This window comes from Mastomys coucha, unplaced genomic scaffold (genome assembly GCF_008632895.1).
Source record: "Mastomys coucha isolate ucsf_1 unplaced genomic scaffold, UCSF_Mcou_1 pScaffold15, whole genome shotgun sequence".
NCBI lineage: Eukaryota > Metazoa > Chordata > Mammalia > Rodentia > Muridae > Mastomys > Mastomys coucha.
In genome coordinates, this window is record NW_022196897.1 from 136459371 (window position 1) to 136485299 (window position 25929).

Here is a 25929-nt window from a genome sequence, read left to right on the forward strand (position 1 = left end):
AGCTACCCCTCAGCACCCAATGCAGTCCTAAAGGGGACATCTGGTGATTCTGTGCAGAGCCATTCCCTGTAGCCCCAGAAACTCCAGGACGTCCCTGGATGGCAAGAGTTTGCCTTTCAGTGTGGCAGGCGCAGCCACTGGTTCTGTTGCTACTTTGTCTCATAAAGGTGGTAAATCTCAGGTATGGGGAAGCTGCAGTCCGGTTTTTCCAGCCTCAGACCCACCAGTAGAAAGGATAAACCATCTCCCCTGGAGGTGTCCAAGCTCTCTAGCCGGCTGAAACCGCCTGATTCACTGTCTCATCCTCCGAGGCCCCGCCCCCAGCTCAGGTCACGCCCATCAACGGGGCCCTGCCCTCTCGCAGTGCGCAGGCGCAATCCGCACCAGCCGGCCTCCGCCGCAGTCTTTGGCGCCAGAGACACCGCAGCATCCTAGCACTAGAGTCTTCTCTGCTCGCTCCAGGTCCATCCCTTGTCCTCTGCCTCGTCTGGCGCCATGGCGAAGCCGTTGACGGACAGTGAGAGACAGAAGCAGATCAGTGTGCGTGGCATCGCGGGGCTAGGCGACGTGGCCGAGGTGCGGAAGAGCTTCAACAGGCACCTGCACTTCACGCTGGTCAAGGACCGCAATGTGGCCACGCCCCGCGACTACTTCTTCGCTCTGGCACACACAGTTCGCGACCACCTGGTGGGCCGCTGGATCCGCACGCAGCAGCACTACTACGAGCGAGACCCCAAGGTGAGCAGCCCGCCCTCCCTGGGAGGGAGACCGGGCCCAGGGCAGGGCGGGCCCCGCCCCCCAGTATCGCCCATGGGCCTGGTCTTGTTGCACTACGGTCACCGGTGACCAATGAAGTGATTGTAGTTATGCATCCTCCTTCGTAGGACGCATGCATACCCGAGCTTGCGGGTTTCTTGAAACCCATCCCCCTGCTTCCCGGCCCGCAGTCCCCAGTCCCTAAGTATGGCTTTGAGTGGCCCTTGTCTTCCGCCGTGGTGTGTTGTCTGGAATCTAGCAGTTTGGAGCCAGGCCTCTGCCCTAGGTGGAGTTGCGTATCCCAGAGAAGTGCCCTAGGGGGTCTGCTCTTGCGGGCGGATTTTCCGGCTGATTTCCAGCTATGCACTTTCGGGATGGCCGCAGAGTTCGTGCTTCCTCTACTCTCCCCTCCCCTCCCCCTTTGTTTTTCTGCAGCCCCGAGTGAAGATGGGGGACTGGAACCAGATCCTGTAGTTTTAAGAGTTGGAAAGGGATGAGATCAGTAATCTGCAGGGAATTGTCCCACCCGGTGCTCCCCACTCCAACCCCTACTGTGAGACAGTTGAGAAGTAAATCTTTCTCAGTGCTTGCCTAAAGCAGGAGAGATCCGAAACTCAAAGATGGGAATCCTGGCTGCCTTTGAGGTTTCCACCTTGGCAAAACTTGTTTGGAGGTTGCTTTAGAAGTTGTAGTTTTTCTCTATTTTGCAAACCTTCGTTCTCAGTAGGAAAGCAAAATACATTGAACAAAGTATTTGACAATTTTCACCACCCCCACCCCCAACACTTATCAGCCCTGTCTGCTGGACTGTTAACTCTGCAATTACGCTGGCTTGTGCCAGCTCCACCAATTAAGGCATGTGCCAGCTCCACCAAGTCCCCCAGACCTCCTTATTCTTTGCCATTTATGTTTCCAGGTAATTTCTGTTCCTAAGTACATAGGTATGCATATTTGTATGTTGCACAATTTTGTGGCTTTTACTTTATCCGAAACCATTTGTGGCTTCACTCATAAACAGGACTCCGGGTCAATAATACATACTGGTGCTTTTCAACTTCTTCATGTATCATATTTTTGTACATCCCCTTGTTGCAAGATTTCCTTTGTCTTTTCTTCTCTTTTCTTTTCTTCCCCTTTCTTTCTCTCTTTCTCTTTCTTCCTCTCCTTCTTTCTTCCTTTCTCTCTCTCTTCTGCTTTTGGTATGGAGAATTCTGCCTACCCTGTATTAAGATAGAGTGAAAACTAGCAAGGCTAAAAGACTCTTGCCTGTCTGGGGCCAGTTAGCGGTGATCTGATTTGCAATAGAAATCTGGGCACCCAACAGCTGCCTTATTGACAGAATTTTAGAGTAATTTTTTTATAGGGCATTAAAGTATATTTGATAATTGCTAAGAGTAAAAATTAATTGCTTTCCAAACTCATTCTGAGGCCTTTTCCCTTCCTAAAATAAAGATGATGAGGACAGGCAGTTAGAATCCTAGTTGGGCTTCTTCATATTTAGTATGCAGGGCAGCTTCTAAAGAAGTGGCCCCAAATGGCTAAAACAGGTTATTGCAACAAGGGCTTGGGATAACTGCCAGGGAAACTGGCCAGGAGCAGTGGCTCCCCAGAATGCCTTGTTAGTAGAAGAGCTGGGTTGCTCAGATTCACTGGTGTTGTCCAAACAGTGGATGATAAGGGATACAACTTTGCCTTCACGTTCAAGGTCATTTCCCAGGAGTCGGAGGACACTGTAGGGCTCCTGTTGTGAGTCCAGGGATTAAGGAAATGTCTCTCTGGGTAGCAGTCTACCCAACGGGTATGATGGTGTGTTCTTGCAGGCTCAGCTATCCCAGAGTTTGAGGTACACTTGGCATAATCCCCTGTCTCATTCAAGAGACAGGAGAGGTATGGTGCAGTGGTAGAATCCAGCTTTGGGTATTTGATGCCCTGGTTTTCAGTGTTTGAGTAACTGATGCTGACAGTCAGCCAGTCTACCTCTGCACCATGTGAGGAGAGTGTACCTCCAACAAAACCCCACAGGGCCATCCCAGGCTCTGGCAGTGCCTGTGGGATGTGAGCCTACACTACTCAAGCACCAGGACCTATTTGATAAAGCAGTGCTTTTATTATTTCTTCTTTTACAGATGTGCAACTCCTCATGCTTGCTGGGGTGAGGGTTAGAAAACACTGATGAGCTAGCAGGGCCGCGTTAACTGTAGTTTCACAGATTAGCAGGGTCGCGTTCACTAGTATCCCAGATTACATTGGAAGTGTGTCTCAGTTTTCTGCATCCTTTCTCTGCACTAGCAGAAACATTTGGGGCTTTCTGCAAACTTACTTCTTCTTATATGTAAGGCTTTTGTGTGTGTGTGAATGGGAGTACACATATTTGAGGCAGGTGCACACCCTACCATAATTCATGTGCAGGCCAGAGGAGAACTTGCAGAATTCAGTTCTCTCCTTCTGGCATGTGGGTCCTGGGAACACTAGTTGGCTTGGGTTGCTGGCTGTAGCCTTCACCTGCTGAGTCACCTTGGCAGCTCCTAGTTTTTAAAGCCTTCCATTTCTTCAGTCTTAAGAGCGCACAGCCCCTCAGACTTTCTTCGATCCTTCCATGGCTGATGATTTTTCTTTTACTTAGTGGCATTGTGCTTTTGTTTTTTCTTAATTGTGTTGTTTGTTTTGCCTCCACTTATTTCTGTGCAGCAGTTTCAAGCCTGGTGTCTACGGAGGCCAGAAGAGGGTGGTGGACTCTCCTGGGACCTGAGCCACAGACAGCTGTGAGCTGCCATGGGGCGCTTGAGATTGAACCCGGGTCCTCTGGAAGAGCAGCTGGTGCTTTAACCCCTGATTCATGACTCCAGCCCTGTTAGAAATAGTAATTACACTCGTAGTGTAGATTCTCATAATTTTTAATGAGGTCTAGAAATTCATCTTGAAATAGCAGCCCCTTGGGGAGCACTCAGTTTAGGGACCAGTAGTCCTACACAGCAAGGGGACCTAAGTCTGACCCCTTTTACAATGTTTGCTTTACTTGGTGGTGTTGAAGATCAAATCTAAGGTCTGAAGCATTCTGGGTACACCTATCACTGAACAGTGTGAACACCTTCAGCCCTAAACTCCTTTCCATCCTGATTTTTCCCATTTTCCCACTTTGTGATATGCTACTGTGTGTTTGGGTTGACACCCACCCACCTACCCACCCACCCCCACACCTCCTTATAGTTGGGGTCTTTCTATGTAGTCCAGGAAGGCCATGAGTGACACCACACACCAGCTAGCTGGGTGTAGTTTTTATAGCCTCCCTTAGCCTCATGTTTTTTCATCTTTAAAACAAAGAGAGTTGAGCTAGGTAGTTTGTTTTTGAAGCTTTTGTCATTCTAACATGGTCAAGGTTTTATGTTTGCTTGTAAAATGTCCCCATTTAATGTTGACATTTCCTTTATTCCGAAACACTGGGAGCCAGAAGAGTTCAAAGCCATCTTTGGTTACATAGCAAGTTTGAGATCAGCATGAAGCGTGCAAGAGACCCTGTCTCAAAACCCAATATCTCACTAGATGTGGGGGCACATGCTTTTGAGGCATAGGCAGGCTTGTTTCTGAGTTCAAGGCCTGGTCTTCATAGTGAGTTCTAGGCTATCCAGGGCTATCCAGTAAAACTCTGTCTTGGAGGAAGAGAGAGACAGGGAGGAAGAAGAGGAGGAGAAGGAAGAGGAGGAGGAGAAGACCAAAAGTGAGAAGAAGGAGGAAGAGGAGGAGGAGGAGGAAGAGGAAGAGGAGAAGGAGAAGGAGAAGAAGAAGAAGAAGAAGAAGAAGAAGAAGAAGAAGAAGAAGAAGAAGACGACGAAGACGAACAACAAGAAGAAGAAGACGACAACAATGGACGACCAAAAATCAAACTCTATCCAGAAAGATTTGAGCAAGATGAAACATGAAAGGTTCAAATTAGTAGAAGGCCTCAGTGAAAATAAGACATTGTGTTGTAGCCAAACACTGTGGATCTGAATCTTGGTGAGTCACAAGCTAAAATAAGCTTAGCCAAACATGGGTAGAAAAAGACTTGTGATCTATAGCAAGCAAGGATAGTATAGAAGTTATTTCCAAAGCAATGCCCTCTCAGAACAGAGCAGGCACTGAAGTGTTATTCACAAGGCCTGTTGATATACTGGGACTGGCTTATTCCTAAGCATGCTCAGTTAAGTAGTGGACTCCTGAGTAGACTCATTTCAAGGTCAGGGATCCCACATTTAAAATATTAAAGTGTGAGACCTTGTCTCAAAAAGGAAAAAGATTAAAGTGATGGCCTTGGGATTTGCGGTCTATATTATGAAAGTTTTGCTAAGAATGAAGGAAACGATATTTGAGTGTGCCTTGATTGAGGAGTCTGCCCCTAAAGGTGTCTACTCTCTTTGTGGCTAACAAGTGCAGAGGATGCATTAAATTTGGGTTTGAAGTCAGGAACTTAACTCAGTTCTGGCCACCAAAGCAAAGGGCAGATTAAGTACATTTACAAGAGTCAGCAAAATCACGTTGCTGCCATGTTTGTTGTGTGCAGGTGCTTGGTCTCTGTGTAGGTGTTTGAAAAACTAGTTTAGTAACCTGTGGACAGTTGACCTTGTGGTTTGGTAACATGATGGTATCCGTAGGCTGAGGAAAAAACAGCTCTTCTAAGAAGACGATCACAGTGAATTTGCATGGTCTTGCAGTGTGTCCGGACCAGCTGCTGAGAAGGTAATCCAGTGGCGTGGCCATCCGGTGAGCACTGCATCTGGGGCTTTGTTAGAATTCATAAACAGTGGGAGCTAATGCTCCCACTTCTTGACATGACTAGTCTCCTGATGTGTTCCCATTTGTGTGTATGAAGGTGATCTTTCTCTCTAGCAGGCTACACAGCAGCAGATAATGCCCCAACAGCAGATAACGTAGGTCTTTGGCCTCCGACTAGTGGTAGGCAAGCTGTTCAGCGTTGACCAGAAGACACATGTCAGTGAGCATGCACCTTCGGGCTCTGCTCTTAAGGCTAGGAAGATTAATTTTATGTGTAAACTAGGCTGGGACACACTGCCCAGACATTAACATTGTCCTGATTTATAGGAAGGTGGTTTGGGGGTGCGATTAACACTTAAATCCGAAGATTTGATTTTACATTTTATTTGTGTTTGTTTGTTTGTTTGGTTTGGTTTTTCGAGACAGGGTTTCTCTGTGTAGCCCTGGCTGTCCTGGTACTCACTTTGTAGACCAGGCTGGCCTCGAACTCAGAAATCCACCTGCCTCTGCCTCCCAAGTGCTGGGATTAAAGGCGTGCACCACGACCACCCTGCTTTTTACATTTTATTTGTTTTAAGACACATCTCCATGTGTAGCTCAGTTGGCTTTGAACTTGTGATTTTCCCACCTCAGCCTCCTGTCCCAGATTATAGGCATATACCACTCTATTTAGCTTTAATTTAATTAAAAATGTAATTGCTACTGTCTTGGTCAATGTTGTATCGCTGTGAAGAGGCCCCGTGACCACAGCAACTCTTACTAAAGAAAGTATTTAATTTGGGCTGGCTTACGATTCAGAGGTTTAGTCCATTGTCATCATGGCAGCCTGCTGGCAGACATGGCGCTGGGGAATTAGCTTGAGAGTTCTACATCCAGATCAGCAGGCAGTGAGAGAGAGACACAGGACCTGGTTTGAGCATTTGAAACCCCCAAGCCCACCCGCAGTGATACATCTTCCCCCCACCAAACATATAAACACAAGGCCACACACCTCCTAATAGTGCCACTCCCTGGTAACCAAGCATTCAGACATATGAGTCTATGGGAACCATTCCTATTCGAACTACCATAGACCTCATTCGGGTAAATCTGGGTTCTTGACTGCTACAGAAAAGAATTTCAGAATGATGTAAAGCCAGGAAGTTTATTAAGGTTAAAAAAGAGGGGAAAAGATTCAGTTCTGCAGATGGAATGCTAGCTTGCCATGCACAGATGGCTGAGTTTGATCCAGGACTTAACATAAATAGGGTGTGGTGGCATACCCTGTGACCCCAGCACTCTAGTGGATCAGGAGAATTGACTCAGCAAGCAAGATCTACCTAGCAAGGTCAAGGCCAGACTAAGCCCGAAACTATCCAGCCATCAATCACCTCTATATGATTCCCCTGGCAGCCAGTCTCCAATCTTGTGGCTTGCTTGCAGTTACCTCATGAACAGAAACAGATGTGGCTGCATAACAAAAGACACTCCACTCCTTGCCATTTGCTTTATTTTGTTTTGCTTTTTGCTGTCGTTTGAGGCAAAGGGTCACTGTGTAGCCCCCAGCTGGCTCTCACCTCCAAATCCTTCCATCTCTGCCTCTCTGCTGGGATTATAGGTCAGTGCCACATGTTCCCAGCAGTGTTCACTTTGCATTTATTACTCTTACCACTTAGAAAAATGAGAAAAATAAAACAAACTAGGGTTTAGGTGCTCTGGCCGTGAAGACCAAATGTATTTATACCTTAGTGCATTCTGCAAGGGCCTGAAAACCTCGTAGAGTGAATTCTGCTAACTGGTTGCTTCCGGACTGGCCTTGCAGTTCTGCCAGCCCGGTCTGTCCTGCAGAGTTTGGTCCTGTACTGTACTGTCATCCCCAGCCTCCCATCCAGTGTGCACTGTTGGTTGGTATCATTCCTCTGGAGGTCTTCCTTCTAACATATAGGGCCTGTAGATGGCCGTGAGGACTGTTTTATCTTTTATTGTAACTGACCAGCTCTTTACCTCAAATATTTTAAAATGTTTTTTTTTTTTCATTAAAAATAGAGGGGCTGGGGAGTGGTACAGGGGAGATTGCTCAGCAGTTAAGAAAATGTGTTGCTTCTGCAAAGGACATCCCAGGACTCACATGGGATTGCTCCCAGTTGTCTATAACTCCAGCTCTAGGGCGATCTGACATCTCTGGCGTCCACAGGCACTGATATCCGTGCACATAGCTATACACAGACCCACATACAAACATATAACTTAAAATGGTAAAAGTAATTCCTAAATATATGGAGGATCCCAGAAAGAACCTCCCTCAAAGAGATAAGGTGGAGAGTGATAATAGGTAGAGCCTTTCTCTAGATACCCACACAGATGTAGACAGATCGATCCCCCTTCCATGCACATACAAAACACACACACACACACACACACACATACACACACTTCTTTTGATGCTCAGGGTCTTGATCATGGCCAGCAAACATTCTACTCCGAGCTACACCCCATGCCCTTTCTATGACTTTCACACTTTCGCAGCTTTATTGTCATGAACATAGAGTTAAGTTTTGCAAGAGGCTGAGTATATGGTACCCATCTTTAGTCCCTGCACTTGGGAGGCAGAGACAGGCAGGGTTCTGTGAGTCAGTGCTGGCCTAATGTACATAGTGAAATCCTGTCTCAAAACAAAATAAGATTTGCATGACTTAAACACAGACTTCCCCGCAGTACTTATCAAGTAAGGTCGAGGGAGTTGTGTCAGGCAGGCCTGATCTAGGAGTGACACCCCGTCCCCCCAGACACACGTAAGAACTGAGATGCTGTAGTATGGATACTGTGCTATGGTTAGAAGGTAAGGGCAGGTCTTGTGTGCCAGATAGGAGGACCTTCCCCTGCCTAGTGTTTCCTCTCACCAGACCTCAGTTCACACTGGACAAATGTCTGGGCTTTGTTCATCTTATAGGAAGGAAGCAGGAGGGCAAAGACCCAGGCTCTGGTATGGCTCTCTGTGTCTAAAGGGGCAAGGAGCCCTCCCAGAATCTGGCCTGTAGTGTACTGTACTCACTGGTGTGTCATTGTGTGCCTGTGTCATATGAGTGCCTTTCGACAGGCACAGGCAGTCTGTTGATGGATGCTATTCTGTGCCCTTAGTCGCTGAAAAATGCACAGAGCCAGATAGATGAGGAGTGTTGCCAGGTGATCCTGGGAACAAGAAGGTAGATCTCTACTAGCTGCCTACTGCCTTGATTATCTTGATGAGAGCAGTTACCCAAGTCTTTGTTTTGTGCCCAGAGTGTTGGAAAATCCTCCCTCTTTTTCCACCAGCCCATTTCTGGGTGCCCAGCCATTTCTGCAAATGCCATTTCTGCAAATGGAGACTCTTCATGAAGGATTTTGTTCAGAAAAGGGAAAAGGAGTTAGCTGAGGATGGTGACGACTAAAAGGCCCAGTTGTGATTAGACCAGGTGTGGTGGTGATACCACATGTCTATAATTTCAACACCCAGGTGAGGCAGGAGAACCACAAGTTCAGGGCCAACCAGAGGTATCCAGCTAGATCCTGTCTCAAAACCCGAAAAAGAAAACAACGAAAAAAAAAAATAGCTGTATTTCGGCTTCACCTGCTGGTATTTAATTCCATTTCTGTAGAGCCCTCTACCTTCGAAGGTTCCTTTGGAAGGTTACTTGTTGTTGTGTAGTATTGTGTTCAGATTTCTACCTGCATAACCAGAGACCTTCATTAGTGTTTTTCTGTGATTTTCCTAGTAGGGGCTTGAATAGTGTGGTTCATGGGTAGAGCACGTGCATACATGAGCAAAGCTTTGGGGTTCCATTCTTAAACATAACAAAAGCCATTTCCAATCAAAGGCTTAACACCGTCTGTAGTTAAATGGACAGATTCCAGAGAAAGGCTAACAGAGGTGCAAGGGTTTAGGGATCCTGTTGCCATTCTCTAGCTGGAATAGGCAAGGTGATTCTCTCGCCCATGTCCCTGAGCAGGCAAGCCCAGAGCACCATGGTCCTGAAGGGTAGGCACAACTGTGAGACTGAGCATTGAAGAGTGGCTCTCAAGCTGGGGCTTGGACAAGTGTCCTCACAGCTGCTTCTCAGCTTGGCAACTGATTGAGTTCTGCAATGACCCTTTAAAGTGGTGTGATGTATGAGCCCCAGGCTGGCTCCTTGGAAACCCCAAGCTCGCACCTTTGGAAATCCCAGGGTGGCTTTGTTGTGCTCAGAGGGTGAACACCTGGTGCTGAGCACCCAGCTGGCCAAGGCAGGCCAGCCTGGACCTCCATTTGAACCATCAAATCTGTCCATTTTCTTGGCTGGCTCCTCTAGCAAGTTTCTTTTAGTTGCAGGATTTCACTCTACCTTCTTAAGGAAACAGGAAAACAGTATCAACACCGATGAGGAAATGAGAACATTCTTAAAAAGCAAGTTGCAGAAACCCTAAAAAAAAATCCCAGCCGTCAAGGCCAGGACTCCCATTGGTTGCCCAGTGCTTCTGGCTCTCCCTTGCCAGTGGCTTCTCCACTTATGTGGAGGAGCTGCCTGGTAGAGATCAACTTGGAGGGAAAGTGGAATCAGAGGTTTCAAGTGTAGGCCCAGTATGGGTTGGGAGCCTGAATATATTCTCTTGAGATTCACAATTTCTTTTCACAGTGCTGGCTGGAAGGTACAAATTTTGGCAGAAAGGACAAACTGTAATGACTTTAAAAATATAGATTTGGGTCTGAACACGGTGGTGCATGCCTTTAATCCCAGCTGGCCTGCTCTACAGAGAGAGTTCCATGTTAGTCTACCACACAGTGAGACCCATGTCTTTTAAAAAAAAGGGCTGGGAGATGGCTCAATGGGTAAAAGAGGATACTGTGCAAGTAAGTTGGCCTGAGTTCAGATCTCTGGAATGCTAGTAAAGCCTGGATCTGGGGGCGTGCATCTGTAATATAGTGTTGAGATGGGAGATGGAGACAGGAGAATCCCCTGGAAGCTCATAGGCAAGCTTGACTGAAATACGCAGTGCAGCAGCAGAAACAAAAAGAGAAGCTATCTCAACGAGGTGGGAGGTACGAGCTCATTTCAAAAAGATGTCATCTGACCTCCATACATCCGTCATGAACATACATGCCCACACTTGAACACAAACATCGTGTGTGCGCACGCGCACACACACACACACACACACACAGAGTTTTTAGGAAAAGCAAAATAGAACACTCAAAAAGGATCATACTCCTAACTGGTCAGCTTTTTATAGACCCTCTTAGGGAGAACTCAACAGTATGTAAATGGACAGGCCAGACTGGACAGGGAAAATCCTGTGACATGTTTATACAGTACACCCCATTGTATATTTTACCTGTGCTTTCTTTTTTTTAAAAAAGATTTATTTATTTTATGTATATGAGTACACGGTTTATTTTATGTATATGAGAATACTGTAGCTCTGTTCAGACACACCAGAAGAGGGCATTCAATCCCATTACAGATGGTTGTGAGCCACCATGTGGTTGCTGGGAATGGAACTCAGGATCTCTGGAAGAGCAGTCAGTGCTCTTAACCGCTGAGCCATCTCTCCAGCCCCCTTTACCTGTGCTTTCAAAGTCTGTTACTTTTAGTCAACTGCAATCTTTAGATGTTAAGTAGAGAATTCTAGAAATAAGCCCTATAAGGCTTTTCTTCTTGTTGTTAGCTTCGTATATTCATATAATGTATTTTGATCAAATCTGTTGGCATTCTCTCCTCCCCATTTCCCTACTACCATCTTTCCCTCTCAACCTCATGTGTTTTTTTTTTTTTAGTGTCTTTTGTTTTTAAAGATACACTGAGTCCACTAGGTACTGTCTGTATATGCAGAGGTGTAGGACCATCTACTGAAATATGGGTAGCCTTTCAAAGGGAGCATCTCTGAGAAAAGCATATCCTACCCCCAGCGTCATCCGTTGCCAATATCTTCGTGAGTCGGTGTCCGTCCATCCGTCCCACCCCCACATCCCCCACCCCACTCCCGTGTTTGTGCCAGGATTGTGGCTGGCTTGATATTGTGCAGTGCTTGTGCATGCAGACAGAGCTGCTGGGAGTTCATGTCCAGCGAACAGTGTCTCAATGCAGCCCGCTTGAACTTCAGCTCATTCTGCTCCCTCTTCCATGATGGTCTCTGAGCCTTGGAGGGAGTGGATGTGATACAGATAATGAGAGCTGAGCACCATGATGTAAAGGTAAGAACTCGGGGGGGCGGGGGCAGCTTACTGCTAGGCCCAGCACTATGAAAGTCAGTAGGCATGCAGCTACCGATTGGGACTAGCTTGATTTCTCCATGTGGTGTCTTCAGTAGTAGGTGTTGTTCATCAGGTTCTTGGTGTGTGTGTGTGGCAGGGTATGTAACAAAGAGCAATGGCCTGTAATGTTTGGGAGGTAGATCTATGAGACCCTCTGACTAATAAGTCAAAAAGAGGTAGTCCATTTCCATTATTGACAACACCATAAGCTTTCATTTGTGTACTGTTCAGAGCACTGCAGTAGGCTCCTGCATCTATTCCTTGCTTTGCCTGTGTTGTAAGTCATTTGTCCAGTATATTCTAATTGGCCCTTAGTCGCTTTGTGGTGCTTGTAGTTGTCATGTGGACTATCTCAGAGTCATGTTGTACTCAGATGACTTACTTTCTTGGCTGGCCCCCAAAGCACGGGGCAATGCTGGCATTTTCATGTCAAGTAGAAACTGCACAGAGCTTCCTTTACACAAATAGGTGAACGTTCTTGACCTAAGGAAAGCACAGGAGAATATGTTGGGGTTACTGATATTTGTTAGAGAGGAACCACAATCACTAGAGTGTATCCCTTGTTATTATCAAATAACATTATTTTCTTTTCATTTAATTTGTAAATTAAGCACACATATACAAACATACTCATAAATATTTTGAAGAAACATGGTGCATATTGGTTGACAGTTTCTTATCACAAATGCATAGAACCAGAAGTGTTTTTAGATTTTGGAGCTTGGGGTATTTGCATAGACCTGACTATTCTAACATCTCTTTCTTTCACAATAAGAAAAAAAGAAAAGGAAAAAGAAAAGAAAGGAAAGAAAATGTCAGATGAGAGGTTGCTCAGCCCGTGTGGACTTCATTTTTAGGCATCAGTTGAGAAGTTTGGAGGAGTTCCCTCTTAGATGTGGCTAAGAATACAGTCTGTACCCAGCACATAATGAAAGAGAATTGCTGTGTGGACCTCGGGCACTCCGTACTCTCCCAGACAGCTGCGATCTAGCGGGACTCTGTATGCTTTCACATTTGTTCTTGTGGCTTCCTTTGCACTATGGAAACTCTATAAAGTAATACGTTGGCTCAAGTGTAGTGCAAATAAAGCATAAGGTGATTAAAAAGCAAGAAGCAGTGGACTGTGAACCAGTTGCTAACAGCAGGTGTGATTATAGTTGTCCAAGGACTTGCTAGTTACCCTGCAATATGTTTCTGTCATTTAAAATATACTGAAATTTGGATAAAAATTCAGTACTAATTCATTTAATTAAACAAAAAGAATGGGGGAACAGAGACCAAACTCTAACTTTGTGATTTTTAATACATTTTTTTTAAGTGGTTAGCTTTACTGTTCTGTGATAGTAACTGCCTGGGTTGGGTATTTTTTTTCTCATCAGTATCAGTATTTTTTCCCCTCTAATTCTTTTCATGACCATTTTGTCCAGTCTTAGTCAGCCACATTTTTGTTCTGGCTTTGCTGTTTCTTGATTCCAAGATAACCTTTGAGGGCTTGAGTTTTTGTTTTGACCTTGGCATGTTGTAATGCATAGATACATTGTTTCATAGGTTAAGCATTCCAAGTCCCAAAACTTACTTTCTTTTTGTTCTCTCCTGCCTTCTTCCCTCCCTCCCTCTCCTTCATCCTTTTCTTCTTCTCAGTATGCTGCACCTTGAACTTGGGATTCTTCTGTTTCTGCCTCCCAAGTCTGGACTTACAGGACGGTCCTTGTACACGCAGCTTGTGTATGCGTGAATTGGCTCTCTTGTGCAGGTGCTCAGAGAGGCCGGAGATGTGCTTATATTTTCCTCTGTCTCTTGTTTTTCCTTCTTGTCTGTGCTCAGTTGGATCATTTGTGGTTCTTGATGTTTGGAGTGGAATGGGGTGAGGTTTTTTTTTATGAGCTTTAATCCTGTGGAAGATGCTGTGTGGTTTTGCCTATTATATTTCCTGTCCCATCTTCTTCCTGCCTGGTTTTCAAATTAGCACCAACCCCTGGGACTGCCGTGTGTGTGTGTGTGTGTGTGTGTGTGTGTGTGTGTGTGTGCGCGCGCATGTGCGTGTGCGTGCGCTTGCGCGTGTGCGTGTGTGCACGCGCTAAGGGAATTCTTTTAAGGTGTTTTGGAGTGTGTCCTTGAGTGAGAAAGATCACACTGAAGTGTGTGTGTGCTCATGAGCATCTGCTATGAGAACATGTGGATGCTGTGCATCTGGAGAGCCTGGGAAGTGCCTTTCCTTGGCTTCAGGTGGTAGGACTCACAGTGGAAACTTGTCCCTTGCTACCCCTTGGTTGTGAGTGGCACTTGAGACATTTTCTAACTTTGCTGCACAGAGTATTGGCTTCTTTTCCTTCTTATTGTTCATTCATTCATTCATTGGCTGTTTTCTTATCTATTTGCTTGCTTGTTTATTTATTTACTTACTTACTTACTTGAGGCAAGGATTTACCATGGGCTGTATAGATCAGGTTGGGCTCTAACTCACAGTGATCCACCTGCCTCTGCCTCCTGAGTACTGGGATTCAAGTGCTCCCATGCCCTGCTTAGCATACCGGAGGCCCTGGGTTTGATCTGAAAGTGTGGGAGAGGGGAGCTGGAGAGGAGCAAGTGCTGGAAGGGTATTCAGACTTGTGCACTCAGCAACACAGTCAAGAACGCTGCATTCATCACACTGATACGTACATTCATACCTTTTAGTCGTTACCCACCCACACACTGTCCTTCTAGCCTCTGGCATCTGTCAGTCTGAATGCTCTTCTGCCCTCCCTAGTCTTCCATGTAGCAGGGATTAAGTCTACTGCCTTGCACATGTAGGTCAAGTATTCTATCCCTGAGCTATGTCCTGAGCTTTTTAAATTTAAGGTGTGTGTGAATGTTGTAGGTAAGGATAATTGCATTTGTGCAGGGTGCTTGCAGAAGATCCAGAAGAGGGCACCAGATTCCTTGGCACTGGAGTTAGAGCCAGCTATGAGCCATGGTATGGTTGCTGGGAACTGAACCTAGATCCTCTAGAAAAACATCCAGTGTTCTCAACTGCCGCGCCATCTTTCAGCTCCTATCTGCAAGTTTTTATCACCGTTCTTCTGTTACGAGGACTCAATAAGTTGCCCAGACAGGTTTTAAGAGTGATATCCTCCTGCCTCAGCCTCCCTACTAAGTGCCAGACCCAGTCAGGCCGTACTTCTGCTAGCACATGCTAGAATGAGAAGTTACTGGCAGATGGTTACAGCTTAAATACCCTGTGCACAGGGCAGAAGGAGGCACAGGTACAGACAGTTCTCAGAGAGGTAAGGCATGATTTGTGAGAGAACTCTATAGAGAAGGCAGGTTTTAAGGGGATCCTTAGACAGTATGGCATGGCCTGCAGTAGAGTTGCTTTGGCCCACAGACTCAGCACCATTTCATGGAGTGAGCCTGAGGGCGAGGAGATGGGTGTGACAGAAGTCAACCCAGGAACATAGCAGTCAGTGTTAGTCTTTGTTGTTGAGGGGCAGTGCGTTGTGACTCACAGAATGTCAGTGAGAAGACAGAAGCATCATCTTCCTCTTTTGGGGACTCTGACCAAGTAGATGAGGGAACTTGGCTAAGAGCCATCCCCTGTCTTGGAATGTACTGTTCTGAAATGCCTTCCAAGATGTCTCTGCAGGTCAGCACCTGTTGGTGTGGTATTGATTTCTGGGTCTTGACAGTAGCTCCTAAAACCTGTCGAGGCTAGTAGCACTGTGTGTGGCCACGATCCAAGTTAAAACACCTCACTAAATCAAGTACACACACTATACCTCACACCAAGGAAATCTGCCTCACAGCCAGCAAAAACCAGTCTTTGCTTTGAGGGAATGATGTCTTTCTTGGGTTGCCAGCATCTGCATTCCTGTTCATGGTGTGCTTCTGGTGGGCTTAAGAAGCCACCCTTAGAGACATTGAATCTCACAGTGTCGCTTAAGTTGGCTTCACACTTCTGGGCTTCAGTCATCCATCCCCCTGCCTCAGACTCTCAGGTGTGGATGGAACAACAGGGGTACAAACCATGGTCTGTTTATGTTTAATACTTGGAAACATTTCCTCCTGTAAGCTGTCTAATCTCATGCTGGGAACAAAGCCTATCTCAGGGCACATGGCTGGTAAGAGGCCAGCCTAGCTCACTGTGGGATCTGCCGGCCAGGAAGGCCTATTCTCAGGCTCTAGGATGATCTGACTCCTCTGTTAGAGAATATCGGTTCTGTGCACTGGAGACTCAGGCTGCCCTGCAAGTAAGGTGTCAGCATTGGGTTCAAAATGGAAGTCCTGCCTGGGTGCTTTGTGACTCCCTCCCTGCTGTATGTCTCCTGTTTGCGGACAGAATGGGAAACTAAGATTTTGTTTTCTGTCTGCAGCGCATCTATTACCTTTCCCTGGAATTCTACATGGGTCGCACGCTGCAGAACACCATGGTGAACCTGGGCCTTCAGACTGCATGTGATGAAGCCACTTATCAGGTATGTTAGGGTACCTGTGTCTTGGAGTGTCCTACCATGCCAGGAAGGAGAATGCCACTTCCTCAAGGAGAGATCACAAGACTGTAAGGGACGATAATAAGTGGAATTATTGTGGGAAGACTAGTTTGAGTGATGATGCTGTGGTTTGGAAGTTTCTAGAAATGTATTCCCCTCTCCCAGACCAGAGTTAGGATTTTGAATATGTCATGATCCATTTGGTTTCACTCTTTGATCTCCAGACATCCTCCTGACCTCATTGTGCTGTGCAGGTGTGGAAGTGGCCTCCTCTCATGGAAGAAGCCAGCTGTTTGGGCATTTTCTTTACCCTAATTCCTTCCTACACAGGTCGTTTGTAGCCTCAGCAGAGCTCTGCTTATCTCCCAGCCTCTCTTTGCTTTCTCCTCTCTCCTCTGGAACACTGGTCTCAGATGGGGAAGTTCTGTAGTGAGACCATGTAGTGCAGTGTCTCACTACAGTGAAGATCTTTAGAGTGGGGTCCTTGCCCTGTGCCGCAGCACCTGTGCTTTGCTCAGAGATTAGGTAGGAGGAGTTTGGGGACCTGGTAGGGACTTAAGTCCAACATGGGTGTAAGCCTTGTTAGAGACCACCTCCTCTCCTTCTGAGGATGTTAATCACCATTCTGTTGCTATGAAAAAATAATTCAGAGAAGTCTAAAGAAAGAAAGATTAATTTTGGTTCCAGTTTCAGTGGGCCTGAGGCGGGCAGTGCTGCATGCGATGAAGCCACTTTCCAGGTATGTTTAATCTCAGAGGCTCCAGCATGTGGCAGGGTAGGCTGCTCACTTCGCAGAGTCAGCAATCAAGGACAGAGACTGGGGGGCAAGACACGCTCTTGGAGGGTGCCTTCCCCGCAGGGACCCCTTTCCTATAACTAGACCTCCCCTGATAGTCTTTATGTAGCCTGTGCATTCATCAGTGGCTCATCCTGTTCATGAGGTCACAGCTTTCACGCTCCAGTCCTAGCATGTGAATGCTGTACTCTCACAACTAGGACTTCCAAAGAATCAGCTTTCTTCTGAGTCAGCTTATCAACGGCCCTCTGGAAAACAGTTTACACTACAGAAAGGTTTAAGTACGTATGAGCAGTCTTCTCATCAGCTTTGACTCAGGGTGGCAGGTATTTATCTCTAGAAAACAAGGACTCAGACACACCTACACTGACTGTGATGGCTCCTATGATACTGACCATAATACTTGGTAACACCAGCTTTTCAGGCAATCTGTCCACTGTTTGAATGCCTTAGAATTATTATTTCTTCTCCTCTTCCTTCTCCTCCTCCTTTTTCCTCTTCCTCCTCTTTTTTTCTCTTCCTCCCTCTCCCCCTTCCCCTCCTCCTCCTTTTTGAGCAGGGTTTTTCTGTGCAGTCTTTAGCTGTCCTGGAACTCACTCTGTAGACTAGGCTGGCTTCAATCTCAGAGATCCACCTGCCACTGCCTCCCAAGTGCTAGAATTAAAGGTGTACACCATCACTGCCCAAAAGAATTTCTTTTTTAATTTTAGCTTTTCAGGTTTTTTTATGCATATGGGTGTTTTGTGCACCATTTGCATGCAGTACCCATCGAGACCAGAAGAGGGCATCATGTCCCATGGAACTAGAGTTACAGACATCTATCAGCCACCCTGTGGATTTAGGAAACTGAGCCTGTGTCCTCTGGAAGAACATCCAGTATTCTTAAATGCTGACCTGTCTCTCCAGCCTCAGATTACCTTAGAACTTCTAAACCAGGATGTTAGAAATTGATTGAGACATCTCCTAAATTTCTCTTAGTTTATATGCGCCTCTTTTTTGTTTTTGTTTTTTCCTCTGTTTTATGGTCTATTTGTTGGAAATGATTTTAACTTACAGAGTTTCTGTTGTCTTCCTCCCTGTGTCTCCCATCTTGGATTTAACTTGCTTGTGTTAACAGCACAAGGATGTCTTCTCATGATGGGTCTCAATGTCCTACAGTAGTAGGTTCTGGCTAGATAGTTAGGTACGAACTGTAAATTAAAGGTATCCAGATTAGAAAGAGGTAAAGCCATCTACACACAGATGACATGAATTAGAAAACCATAAAAAATTCATAAAGAACACTAGAACTGGCCAGGGAGTGCCTCAGGTTTTCAGGATATAGGATTGATCTGCAGAAACTGTCGATATCTTGATATATCTGCAGATTAACGTCCAAAGTGAAACAAAGATAGTAGTTCTGCTTATAGTAGCACCAGAAAGAATAAAGCAGGTATAGATGTAACAAAAAATATGCCTCCTCTGCCCCCATGCAGTGCTTATGCTCTGGAAGCAAGTTGAAAGAAACCAAGGAAGGTTTAAAAATGAAGACTTTTTTTTGTTGTTGTTGTTGTTTAAAAAAAAGAAATAAAAAAAGAACCTAGTATTGTTAAGATGCAAAGCTCTCCACTGTGATCTGTGCATTCAGTCCAGTCCTCTCCAGAATCCCAGTCAGTTTCTTCACCAAGTCTGATACGATAATCTGCGTATCTGGGTGGACTTGCAGGAGAACCAAGTAGGAGATCCATACTTCCCAATTCCAGAACTTACTGTAAAGCTGCAGTCAATCAAGCCTGGGTCCTGCAGGCAGAAAGTCGCATATATCAGCCACCAAATAGAGTCGCGTCCAGAATAAACCTGCATGTTGAGGGTAAATCTCTTTTTGAATTTAAAATAATTGCTGGAAAGTTTGTATTACATAAAGTTTCCCATCTTAGCCATTCTTCCTGTACAATGAACGGCATTCAGGACATTCACAGCATCTGCAGCCATCACCACCACCCATCCGCAGAACCTGCACATATTCCAAACCATGCCTTACCCACCTCAGCCCCCAGAAGCCACCATTGCCCTTCATGTTTCTGCACTTGGCGATTCTGGGTATTTCATGAGTATAACTACAGGGTATCCTTAGGAGTGTCCTGAAGGTCACCTGTGTGACAGTGTGTGCTGGTCCTTCATTGCTCTCTCTCTTTTTTAAATAAAGTAACAACTTTATACGTATTTTTATATAGGTGATTGGCTGTATCCTATAGGAACACATATTCCCCCAGAGTAGTTGCAGATGAATACAGAGTAAACTTAATTGCCTTGCAAAAGCAAAGGCGTTAGGTTGTAAGTATTAAATCACAGATACAAAGTCCTCAGCCCAGCACCCGAATCAGTGAGGCAAGAGAAACTGAGGCACCATCTCAGCGTTTCTGTCTCTCCTTGGGCCCTGGATCTCCTTCCATTGCTGGTCAAGGCTGAGTCTGCCTTATCATACGTGTGGGCCGGGTTTCACTCACTCACCTGTCCATGAACATGGCTGCTCTTGCCTTCTGACATCACGGATAATGGTGCCCTGACCACAAGCGTACGAGTCGTTCCAGCAGAGCCTGCAGTCAGTAGCTTTAGGTCTACAGCTAGAAGTGGGATGGCTATAGTATCTGCCTCTCTTTCTCCTTTTCGATGCTGGGCCTTGACCTTGAACCCTTGTGTGCCAAGCAAGTGTTGTCCCGCATCTCCAACTTCCAGATGGCTGTGATTTGCCTGTTCTTGAAAGTCAGTGGTGGTGAGTGTGTTGTGCTTAGTGGGAATTTGTTTGTCTTTGGAGCAGAGTCAGTTCAAGCCTAAGTGCCCACTTTTAAGCCAGGTTGCTTGTTTCCCAAGACTCAGTTTCTGGATTTCTCTGTTTATTCTGGATACCGATCTCCTATCATATATGTGGTTTGCACTTTTTTCTTGCATTATTTGTCTTCTTACTTTGATGTTAGTGTCCTTTGACTTGAAAGTTAAGGCATTTTATGCAGTTCTTTTGAGTTTCTCATTGCCTCTGCTTTTGGGTTTTGTTTTGTTCTGCTTTGTTGCTATGGATTGGGTTTGGGTGCTAGACGATGGCTCAGGGTTAAGAGTGCTGGCTGCTCTTATAGAGGATCCAAGTTCCAACTCCAGGGAGTCAGGCACCCTCTTCTGGCCTCTGTGAGCATCTGTTCATACATAGCATATATGTATGTATGAGCGACTGCTTGTGTGCATGCTCACACCTGCGCGCACGCACACACACACACACACACACACACACACACACACACACACGAGTGTTCAAAAAAAGGGAAAGAGTATGGGTGTATACACCCATAATTCCAGCAATCAGGAAGTTAATGTAGGAGAATTGCAAGTTTGAGACCAGTCTGGGCTATAGAGGACGATCTCGTCTCAAACAACAACAATAATAATAAAAGGAAAGGACGCCAAAATAATGTGATGGGGGAAAGAATGGTATTTTTAAAAAGTGCTGCTGGGACACTTGGATAACATAGCAAAGAAGTGAAGTCCCCCCCATGCACACACTGAGTAGACAGATAATCAAAATGGATGGCAGATCTAGCTGTGAGAGTGAAAGCTGTCAGTGTTTCAGAGGAATATACAGTGGTAAATCTTCATGACTTTGTGTCTTAGTTAGGGTTTCTATTGCTTTGAAGAGACACCAGGACTACAGCAACTCTTAGAAAGGGAAACATTTAGTCGGGACTTACAGTCTCCGAGGTTTAGTCTCTTACGGTTATGGCGGGGAACATGGCAGCATGCAAGCACACATGGAGCTGGAGAAGGAGCTGAGGTTCCTGCATCCAGATCAGCAGGCAGCAGGAAGTGAACTGGCCTGTTCTTATGAAGCCTCAAACCCCGCCCCCAAAGTGATGTACTTCCTTCAACAAGGCCACACCTACTCGAAAAGGCTCTTGATGTTGCTACTCCCTCCACTCCCTATGGGCCAAGTGTTCAAACACGTGATGAGTCCTTGGGGGCCATTCCTATTCAAACCACCACCCCTTGTATGGGGCAATAGTATTTTTGACGTCAAAAAAGCATAATCAACCAAAGAAAAAAATAGGTACATTGGACTTCATCAAAACCATAATTAAGCAGCTTGTCAAATCTGCTCGCTGTGAGTTGGTCATTAGCCTGGCATTATGGGTATTTATAACCTTTAAGCTCTTCCTTTTTCTTTAAGGATCTTACTACATACGTAGCCCCAGCTGGCTTTGTATTTTCCCAGCTGGGAATCCTCCTGCTTTAGCCTCCTGAGTGCTGGGATTACAGAAAGGGTCACCACACCACACTAGATAAATCTAATTTTGAATGGTTACCATTAGTAGGTTTTGAAATACCTGAAAACTTTCATTTCTGTGCATTGATTAATATTAAGTTGTATCATTGAATTTTTCAGTCTGAAAGAAATCAAATTCAAGATTTAAATGCTTTCAGCTTGTTGGAGGGGCAGTAGGAAATAGTACTGAAATGTCACCTCTGCTTTTGTTTGCAGTTGGGATTGGACTTGGAAGAGCTAGAGGAAATAGAGGAGGATGCTGGCCTTGGGAATGGTGGCCTGGGGCGGCTGGCAGGTAAGCTGTCCTGCATCCCATTGGCTTGGTGGGAGATCATAGGAAAAGGCCAGTGTCAAATGTGCTTCTGACACCCATCGATCACCATAAACTGGCCTCTCTCAGAGGTATGGGCCAACGTGTATGTGTCAAAATCTTTGCCATCATTAGAAAAAAGAAATGGGAAATGTACATTCTCTTCCAGCCGTGTTTGTCAGCATCGGGTCGGTGGTGCTAGGAAGGTTCTCATAGCTCCTTTCCCCCAACGCTTTTAAGATTCAAAAGCCAATGCTTTGCAAGTATTGCCCAGGCCTAGTGAGGCTGTGGCTCCAAGCTGGTGAGCTGATGGCTTTTGTTAGAATAGGGCCAAGCTTTGAGCCTTGCTGCTTTGTATGGCTACCACATTTGAGAACATTCCCAAATGTCATTTACTTCTTTGAGTATTTTACAGACTTGTGAGGGCAGTACAAGCTAGGTAAAAAACATAGAAGCTAAAATAGCAGTCTGGCTTTGTGGTGGGATGGGGGGGCAGGAGGAGTATCCAGGCCCAGCCTTTTTGGAAGTTGATATTTTATAAATTGAGATATGCTTTAAAATGTACATTTTCTTTTTTTTTCTTTTCTTTTTCTTTTTTAAGATTTATTTATTATTATATGTAAGTACACTGTAGCTGACTCTGGACATGCCAGAAGAGGGCGTCAGATCTCATTACGGGTGGTTGGGAGCCACCATGTGGTTGCTGGGATTTGAACTCAGGACCTTCTGAAGAGCAGTTGGTGCTCTTACCCGCTGAGCCATCTCTCCAGCCCTAAAATGTACATTTTCAATCGTTAACTAAATTCTTTGAGATTTCTAAGGCATCCTTTTTATTTAAAAAAAAAAAAAAAGAAAGAAACAAAACAAAACTTTACTTGAATCTACATTAATGACTTGTCAGCCAGGCCTAGTGGAGTAACTCTTAGCACTGGGGAGGTAGATGTAGGTGGATCTCTGAGTTCGAGGCCAGGCTGGTCTAAAAAGTGAGTCCAGGACAGCCAGGACTAGTTACACTGAGAAACCCTGTCTTGAAAAAAATCAAAGAAAAAAAGAAATGACCTGTCCTGCCCACCCCATCCCTCTTCCAGTCTGGCCAGGCATGGTGTCTCGGACTCCACGCTTCAGCTATTCTTTGCCCAACCCTCCATGACACATGGCTGTCACTATCTTGCCTTGTGCTTACTCTGTTGACTCAGACCCTATGTTCTTCCTGAACGGAAGCCCCCATGTTTTTTAATAAGCTTTGCAAGAGCCTGGTGAATCCACCTCTGATCTCAGGGTGGCCCACCTCCGCCTTGGTGCCTGCTGCAGTGTTTTCATGTTCCTTGTTGCCAGGCACCTTTCCTTGTCCCCTGCCCTGTGTGGCCTGAATCCGGATGCCTCCTCCTCCCTGCCGGCCTCTTCTCTGGCCTGGTGTGAGTCCAGGATGGCTTGATTGGTCTGTATTGTTCCCAGAAGAACGAGTCCAGCCCAGGCGTCCAGCCTTCCTCATTCCTCTCCCTTGCTGATGTCCGCATTTGTTGGATCAGACATGTATTCTCCCTTCTGGTGTTCCCCGTGGCACCCTCTGCTGCCTTTGCATTCCTTTTTGCCAGTTGCCTGCTTTGAAAAAAGATGTCACTGTACAGCGCTGGCTGGCCTGGAACTCACTATGTAGACTAGGCTGGCCTCACATCCACCAAGATCCACCTTTCTATGCTCCATTCCTGGCCCAAGTCAGACATTTAACACAGCTTCCTTCTGCACTTTTATTCAAAACACTTGTGATTTTATTTCTTTTTCAGGAAGTTTTTTTTTCTATAAACTGATTTTTCAAGAAAACGAATTTTGTATATATGAGTGTTCTATTGACATGGTGTGTATATATGTGTACTGCATACATGTCTGGTGACTGCAGAGGTCAGAAGAGGGAGGGTACCTGATTCCCTGGAAGTGGAATTAAGAACAGTTGTAAGCCATCTTTGGGTGATGGGAAGTCAACCTGGATTCTCTGCAACAACAGCCAATGTTCTCAACCATTGAACCGCCGAACCACCCCTCCCATCTTTCTCAAGAGGTTTTGATTGGAATAAAACAAGAGCTCCATTTGCTGACATGCTGCTCCAGCTAATGTTGCAGACTCTGGTGGGGCTGTGGAGTGTGGGTGTTGAGTATTCTGAGCCATGAAGTGCACAGCAGTGGCCTGGTTGATCTGGCTCATTCCCATGGATAGAGGCTCAGATGAGTCCCTGCTGTCAGAGCTGTAGATGCAGAGTACACAGAGATTAAGTCTGCACATTTCAGAGCAAGGTGGCAGAGAGAGGACTTGACCATGATCTCTGGGAGTCCTCACTTTTACCCTACCCTTGGGGAAGGGGACTCCAGTGGGTCCTTTAGTGAAACCCGAGGTTGCTATGGTTATCTCTGGCTCCCTGTCAACTCCCTGGCCAAATCCCAGTGGAACCTTGGTGTTCAGCAGTCTGAGTTCTATTAACGGGTTGTGATTTTTCATTGGACTTTTCAGCCTGCTTCCTTGATTCGATGGCCACCCTGGGTCTAGCTGCATACGGCTATGGAATCCGCTATGAATTTGGGATTTTCAACCAAAAGATTGTCAACGGCTGGCAGGTGGGTGACTTTAAGTGTGTCCCATCATTTTCCAGTCCTCATTCATACATGGAAGTGAGTGTGCACTCTTGGAGTTCATCTAAGTGTGCACTGCACTCCATGGAGAGAGCTGGCTAGTTCTCAACATAGGACAGCAGGAAGCAGTCTGCTCTGGCGAGGCTGGTCCTGTGTGAGTCCTTGGCAAACAGCTATGTGGTGACAGGGAAATCATGTGGGAAGACACACAGGTTCATTTGAGCTTCAGAAGACCCCAGAGAGGGCCACCAACAGTGGTGGGGAGGACACCACAAACCGAGCGCTGGTCCAGGGACGGATTGTACATGGGGTAAGGGTATTGCTGTTGGGCTTCATCCTCTGGGACACTTGGATAACTAGAAAAGAGCAAAGGTGAGTATAGTGACTCAGGCCTGTAATTCTGGTCCTCCAGGAGTCCAGAGGCAGGAGGATTCCCGCAGGTTTTGAGGATAGTCTGGTTTTCTTTTTGAGTTCTAAGCCAGCTAGACCTACATAGGGAGACCCTGCTCCAGACCAGTAGCCTTGACTAGACTAGAACAAAAGCGATTGTTATACCATTGGTCCCACCCTCTGCCTTCAGCACTGCTGAGGCAGCGATTGGATAGCAACAAGTGGCAGGCAGGCAGGGCCTGTGTGGGGCTATGGCCTGCGGAGCTCTCCGGTGGTCTGAGGGTGTGCCTACTGCTGCCCGCGGTTGGGAAGGTGCTGCTTCTGTAGCTGACTTTGGGATTACTCCATAGGACACAGCGGCCGCGGTACTGAAAATTTTCAGTGATAGACCAAAGACTGCTACCATAGTGCCAAAAGGCAGGATTGATCATCGTGTACAGAAAAGTCCTGTTGGGAATAAAGAGATAGATGGTTAGCGACTGGATGTGTGTCACTTTCCTGAACACCCTAGATACACTTCCTTCTGTGCAAGGACCATTTAAAAAAAAAAAATCCCATCAGGGAGGATGTAGCTCACTGGTGAAGTATTTGGCTACCATGCACAAGGCTCAGTTCCTAGCACTTTATGAGGTGGGCATGGTGACCTGCTCTTGTAATCCCAAAGCTTGAGAGGAGGAGACAGAAAGATCAGGAGTTCAAGGTCAGCCTGAGCTGTATGAGACTGTCTCAAAACAAAATAAAGTAAAACAAACCCTTCAGAGTAACATGTTGGGACTGTTTGTTTAATTCGGAGGAAAACCCACCTGTCTCACTCAAACTTTTAGTTCCTAATGGGAGTGCGTTTTGCATATTCACTGATGTAGGTCGGGGAAATGGCTGATTTGAGTATGGCTTGTCTACACAGCAGCATCCTGTAGAGAGATGTGTTCTGGGCCTTCTCATGGGATGCCTCCCAGGACGTAGCTCAGTCCCCTGGGACTTTAGGGATTGTTTTTTTTTTTTTTGTTTTTGTTTTAAGACAAGGCCTCATATAGCTCAAGCTGGCCTCTAGCTCGCTAGAACCTGAGGCTCACTTTGGATTTCTCATTTTCCTGTCTCTAACCTCCAAGTGCAATAATTATAGGAATCTTCCACCATGCCTAACTCTGCACCATGGGTCTGTGGACTCCATTTTTCCCATTTTCCACTGTGTGTGTGTGTGTGTGTGTGTTGTACATATGCGTATTTATGTTTTTTTGGCATTGTGTAGGTACAAATCCATGTGTATGTGCATACAAGTAATCTATCCTGGCCATCCATACTTTT

The 25929-nt window shown here is 46.0% G+C and overlaps 1 protein-coding gene across 1 annotated transcript in view; it reads left to right on the plus strand.

Moving 5' to 3' along the window:
- Window positions 1–373: 373 nt before the first annotated feature.
- Pygb (glycogen phosphorylase B) overlaps window positions 374–25929 on the plus strand; it is a 46797-nt gene continuing 21241 nt past the window's right edge. Inside the window, exons 1-4 of the mRNA XM_031372202.1 lie at window positions 374–738; window positions 16102–16203; window positions 21519–21597; window positions 24116–24219. Coding sequence (XP_031228062.1) covers window positions 496–738; window positions 16102–16203; window positions 21519–21597; window positions 24116–24219 — 528 coding nt within the window. The 5' untranslated portion in view covers window positions 374–495. The remainder of the gene's footprint in view (window positions 739–16101; window positions 16204–21518; window positions 21598–24115; window positions 24220–25929) is intronic.